The sequence below is a fragment of the Diplodia corticola genome (assembly GCF_001883845.1).
Source record: "Diplodia corticola strain CBS 112549 chromosome Unknown scaffold41, whole genome shotgun sequence".
In the NCBI taxonomy this organism is placed as follows: domain Eukaryota; kingdom Fungi; phylum Ascomycota; class Dothideomycetes; order Botryosphaeriales; family Botryosphaeriaceae; genus Diplodia; species Diplodia corticola.
This window is the reverse complement of record NW_017971520.1, coordinates 266,603-272,602: the sequence shown is the minus strand read 5'-3', so window position 1 is coordinate 272,602 and position 6,000 is coordinate 266,603. Positions and strand designations below refer to the sequence as shown.

At 63.9% G+C, this 6,000-nt stretch overlaps 1 protein-coding gene across 1 annotated transcript; it reads right to left on the bottom strand.

Moving 5' to 3' along the window:
• Positions 1-218: 218 nt before the first annotated feature.
• BKCO1_4100083 (glycoside hydrolase family 36 protein) lies at positions 219-1,241 on the bottom strand (the record flags this gene model as incomplete). Its single annotated transcript, XM_020275849.1, has 1 exon — positions 219-1,241. One exon carries the CDS (start codon positions 1,239-1,241, stop codon positions 219-221), a length of 1,023 nt encoding a protein of 340 aa, XP_020128407.1.
• Between the last annotated feature and the right edge of the window lie 4,759 nt (positions 1,242-6,000).

The window sequence follows — 6,000 nt, the reverse complement described above, 5'->3', positions numbered from 1 at the left end:
GGCGTTGCAACCAACAAAATTCCCACGCTATGCCAATATGAATCTACAGACAACAAAGCGCTAGCGAAGCATGAGTCTATGAGGAGAAGGGTAGTATCTTGCGACTATCGGTGGCGTAGTACGAGAAAGACGTCAGCCAAGTAAAGGCATCATGATTTGTTCCGAGGGTGTCCCAAGCTTCGTCTTCGAGCCCCATGTCAATCAAGCCCCTTGATCTACTACACGCCAGGCATGCCGATGACGGCACGATAGCCCGGCACGCCGCGCGGAAGGAAGTAGATTAGCCAAATGGCGGAAAAGGCAACGAGCAGGCCGGTGAACTTCTCAAACCAGGTGTGGAAGAAGGCGGCCGTCATGAGCAGCATCCACCAGCTCAGCGCCATGACCCCCAACGACACCTTGACCCCGAGCCCAGGGTCCTTCTCGTCGTCAACAGCCGAGTACGAGTGGCTCTCGCGCTGAGCCTCAGCGCCAGCCGTGCGTGTTTTGCCGTCAGACATGACGATTCGGCGGCCGTCGCGCAGGCCCTCGGAGCGCAGCACAGCGGGCAGGATCTCCAGCCAGAGGAGCAGGCTGCCCAAGATCAACAGGAAGACGTGCCCGCTGATGTCATGGCCCCCTTTCCATACGCCACCGGCCACCTTGCACGTTGCCGACGTGAGATACTCGCGGGTGTCAGACATGGCCTCGCGTGCGCTCGGGTCGCGCACCAGTTCGCACTGGCCGCCGGTGAAGCGGAAGAGGGTGTCGATGAGCGGCGGCCCGAAGAACCACTGCGTAACGAAGACCCAGGCGAGCGTGACCAGTGCCCAGCGCAGCACGCTGCGCACCCTCCGCGGCGTGAGGACGGGCCGCATGGGCGGGCCCAGGCTCGGGTGCGTCAGCACGAACAGGAACAGCGCGCCCGTCGTCCATGCCCAACCCTTCTTGACAAATAGCACGTTGAAGATGTTCTTCTTCTGGGCGAAGTACGACGGCGCGTGGTCGACGGGATGCGATTGGGTCGTGGCGCTGTAGGGCGCGTTGCGCGTCGTCGGCGACACGATGGAGAAGACGGAACCGAGCACCAGAGTGGCGGGATAGATCGACAGGAGGAGGAGCTCGAGGCGGGTGGGCAGGAAAGGCGAGAGCCGTGCTAGAGACGTGCGGTGAGGGCTTGTGCTGTCGTTCTCCATAGTGGCGTTGGGCGGAGGCTCGTTGTAGCTGGCGGAGCTGCGGGACGGCTTCCGTCGAGCAGACATGTCTGGTCGGTGTGGTTGGGGTGTAGGAGAGCAGAGAGGCTGGAGACTCAGAGGGGTGCTGCTGCCGTTGTCAACGCGATCATGAACCTTTCAGCGAGATGACGTCGCACGCCGCCCGCCGCCCGCAGTCACGTGCACCGGACCCAAACGCGCCGCACGTGAGCGAGGCCGACCCATTGTCGACGATGCAAGGGCTGCACAAGTCCGACCAGGCGTGCCTTCTTGATAGAAGCGTGTCTACCTCTCAAATTGGCAGGAGACGGCGGGGACTTCGACCTGTCTTCCTCTCACAGCCGCGTCTCGAGTTAAACGACGTCGGCGGCCACGTCCTCGACCATGCACAGGGAAGCTTAACGTCGAAGCCAAAAAAGGACGGGTGCCCGCCCTGCGAGCCTGGGATGCCGCTGCTTACCCCTGAGGGTTGCGTCGAAAATCCTCCCCAGCCTTCTAGAAGGCGGATCCTTAGCCGACCGCGCGAAAGACTGGCCGCAAGCCACGGCGGCGCCCGACACGGCACACGCCCGCCCCTGGAATCCAGCTGCGCGGACCTGGCTGACTCGTCGAGGTGGGCGACGAGGGCACAGAGGTGTGGAAGCACCTTGATCCCCTGACTAAGGACGCGCTGGGTTGCAACGCGGCACGAAACCTACCCCAGACCGGGCGGACCTCATTGGGCCGGGTTGGCGGGAGCTGGCGAGCTTCTGGAAGACTGCGGGCGGGCCATGGAAGCTGTGGATAAGGGGCGATGGCGACGGTACCATATAAAGCCGTGAAAGGCCCGATAGACAGGTACGCTCGAACCCTCCCGCTCGCGCCGCTGAGCGTTCTTATCCGCCCAGAGCAGGAACCACCAACACACCCGGCCGCCCTTCTGGACCAGAGCGTTGACAGCGCTCGTAAGGCTGCGCTTCGTCAAGCCCACGCTCCCGACCTGGGGCCTCTGCTGGCCTGAGCCTCCGCCGCCAACAAGCCACGTCAACCACTTCTGCCGGGCCGCGTCGTTCTCCAGACCTTCTGGAAGCCGCGACGGGGAGCCGGGGCGCCCAGTGCTGATGTGGCTCGAGAGCGGCGGTGCCGCAGAAGATTCGGGCCTAAGCCATGCGCGGGAAATCATCTGTTGGCCTTTCGGCGACGGAGGCCGGATCCTGCGCGCTGGGAGAGCGAGATGGTCGGGTAATCCCATCGCGGTTTCGGTGGGTGCCTGCGGGAAGTGGAGACCATCGCCGCTAGGAGCAAGCGCTGATGTCCCTGCAGTAGTTCAGGCTGCCCAGACATGCTATCGAGCTTACTCAGAAAGTGTCGCCGATAAGGTGAATCCTTCGCCGAAAAGCAAAAGTCGCCCCAGCAGAGGGGGAGCGAGGTGGAATTGTGGGTGACGACGTCCCCAATAAGCTTCGCCGTGCGAAACCCAACGCTCGTTGCGGAGCCGGTGGCCTCGGCGGACTGCAGGGATGGCGTGCCCTTCGTGATGGTCGACGACAAACATTCTCGTAATTGCCTCTGGGCTTAATATTGCACCAATCACCTGGGACACGAGTCTCTAGGAGCAAACTGCCTGATGCTACAAACGGCCGTCGTACCCTGATGGCTTTGTTGGGAAACTCTCAACGGCGCCGAACAAGTCATGTTTGATAGTAACTCGTCGTATCACAGGTTCAGGTAGTCAGCTGTCGTTCCCTCACCAACGGGTGGCGCCTGGGGAACACGGCAGCTGGACGCACAGTTTCGAGATTCCAGATCCTGCTGCTACCCATGCCGCCAGTGCCAGATGCAGTGCGGCCGGGGCAGTGTTGCTGGGACGGCCGGATTGGGAGATCGATGATGAAAGGCAGCAGATGAACATGGCCCCAATTGGGAAAAGGAGCGTCCGGATGGGCATGAATGCTGGCCTGGTAAAAAAAATTTTGCTCACCGAGCTTTGAGTCGCTCAGCCCTGTGCAACGACGTCCCGCAAGCCGGGCGATTGGATCCCGAGAGCCCCGAGAGGGAGGGACAGCGGTTGACCTTGCGCAGCGCCTGTCGTTCCCGGACGAGCTGATGAGGTCTGAGCGGGTGGAATGCGAGATGGGCCATATGGCGATCGCCGCAACGACGGAAAATTCTCGAACAAGGCGCGCTCGCTAGCAATAATCTCTCGGCTGGTGGCCGGGCCGCGACGGGCATGTTCATCGCGCTGGGTGGGCAAAGGGTCCAGCGGGCGGAGGAGTGGCATCGCTTGTTCGCTTGTTGCTGCCCGGGATGCTGATCAAACAGGCAGCAAATGAGCGCCACGGCCAGCCAACAGTGCCGCATCCAGCGCGATCGCCGTGATCGCCAGGAGGATCCCAGAGGCGGGCTGGGCTTGGGATGAAGAAGCCAAATGACGGGCTGGCGCGTGAAACGTTGCTTCCAGAGGCCAAGGCCGGGCCGTCGTTTCCCCTGCGCTGGCCGCGCAGCAGCTGCGACGCGTAGGCGCCCGAGTGGCTCGCCGGCGGCGGGCTGAGCCCGGGGCGTGGACGAGGTCGACAGCTGGAGTCGGTCTGGAGAGGCTGAACTGAACATGGGATGCGATCTGTAACGGTGACGGCGCATATGCAAGACGCCTCCTTTTCGCAGGGCAGCGGCCCACTGCCACGTGCGGCCGGGATGGGACCTGCTGCACAGCTGATCGCATCCAACCCACCCCTGTGTTCGCTTCCGCCGGATTGGAAGAGCCGATGCAGCAACCTTGGAGCTAACGAAGCCTCGCAACGTTCTCCCGCGCTTCCGGCCATCCCCGCAAGCGCACCTCCAGGGCCACCAGGGCCACCAGGGCCAGCACGGCTGGCCAACCTTTTTTTCTTTTGCGCTGCTGGAGGTGGCAGCGCTGGCGCGCCTCGCCCACGGGCAGTAGTGGGCAGCCACCACGCGGCGGCGCGATGCGGGACGCCGAGACTGATGATGTGCACGCCGTTCGCCTGCGCCGGCTAGTCGACTCGTCGTTCTTGCAGCCGTTGGCGCTCGCGAGCTCCAGGCGACGCGATTAGGTTGGCGGGCGCGGTGCAAGCCGCAGTCTATTCGCGACCGCGTCGCGTCTCAGGTTGGCCCCCATGCCGTCGCTATCGTCATACCCCAACGGCAGCCGCTTTGGCGAGCGAGCACTTCATCGAACCGGAGCAGCGGGCAGCGGGCAGCGGGCAGCGCGCCGCGGAGCGGCCGATTCCTGGGGAAGAAGCGAGAGGGCGAGAAATCGCGCGGGCTGTCTGTGCCGCGCAGTCTTTTGCCGACGACACCATAGGTAATAATACGACCGGTCAATAATAAGTGCAAGACAGTCGTCGCGGGTCGTCGCGGGCGTTTTGGGAGGGCGGTGCGTGCGACGCGGCCCAGCGCCGCCGTCCTTGCAGAACAAAGGCGCGGGAGGATAGGCGCAGCTCCCAGCGCGGAAGGCTTGCAGGCGCATCCGGCAGATGCGACGTGTTTGAGCGATCAAAAGACAGATCCAGCGTCACACAGGCAGCGCAAACCGGGTCCGCATTGCTTTTGGAGGCGCCGGAAATGTGTGCGTTCGCAGTTAGAGTGGCGGCGTTTGCGCTGCCCGCAAGGGGACGGGCGTTGGTGCGGCGGCGAGGCGATCAAACGCAGACGTGCGCCTTCGAGAGGCCTTCCAGAAGCCCGGCAGCAGTGATTGGAGCGGCGGGAGCAGCTGGGGGCCGCCGCGCGGGCCTCGGCTGCGCCGTGCTGCCCTGCTCCGGGCCTCATTCAGCAGCTCGCCTGCTGCCCAGAGTGTGTGTGCGTGCGAGAGGCGAAGGACGAGACGGCCAGCCGGCGGCGGCGTCCACGTCCACGTGCGGGGGCTGGCGCGGCTTGAGCAGTGCCCTGACGCAGGCTGTGAATCAGCGGCCGGCGAGTGATAACGCTGATAGTCCACCGATTTGGGTCGCTGCGAGCTTACCAGCGACCCGGGAGGCGGCGGGGGGCGAGGCTGGGAGGCAGCAGGCCTCGCTGGGCGTTGGCTTGGGGCGTCGCAGCTGGAGACGCACATCGATGCGGCGTCGGCTGCCTTCCCGCGCGCTTCTAGCACGCTTTAGCCCGCTTTGGCACGGGTTCTAGTCAGGTTCTAGCGGGCTTCAGTGCCTCAGGGCCGCGAGTCACGGCCCAGCGCGCATTGACGGCAGGCTCACTGGCCGCGCCCCGGCCATGGGGCACGCCAGCTGTTGCGCAGCGTCAGACGGACGCGGTGTCATCGACTGCTGCGGTGGCGAGCGGCTGCAGCTGGTGAGCAGCCAGGGCGCGCGGCGCACTGCAAGAGCGTTGGCGCTGGCGCGGGCGTATGGGCGTTGGCAGAGGCGCGCTCCCTGCTGGAGGCCGGCGTGCGGTGGTGGAAACGGGCTGCTCGCGTTAGCCGGATTTCATGCCAGGTACGAGACCGCAAGCCAGGGGCATCCCTTCCGCTGGAACTGCTGGAACATCTGTGCCGTCGATCCCCTTGCCATTTACCAGAAATTATGGCTTTTGCGCAGAGCAGGGTCTCCTTTGAAACAGCCCGAAGAGCCGTCGGTCGGCACGTCATGTCATGTCTGCGAAATGCGTCCAAATTTCATTTGTCTCTCGCTTCCTGCCAAGCTAGGTTGCAGTGCTTTTGCTTTGGAAAGGGGCATGCTCTATATCTACCACCGGCGCCCATCCTCTTACCCCATCTCACGCATCCAAGCCTCCACCCTCCAACCCAAGGCGACGCCTCTCACCTCCTCTCCCTCGTCCCGCCGCAAGTGTTTGCTTGCCTGTCCCACTCCGGCCT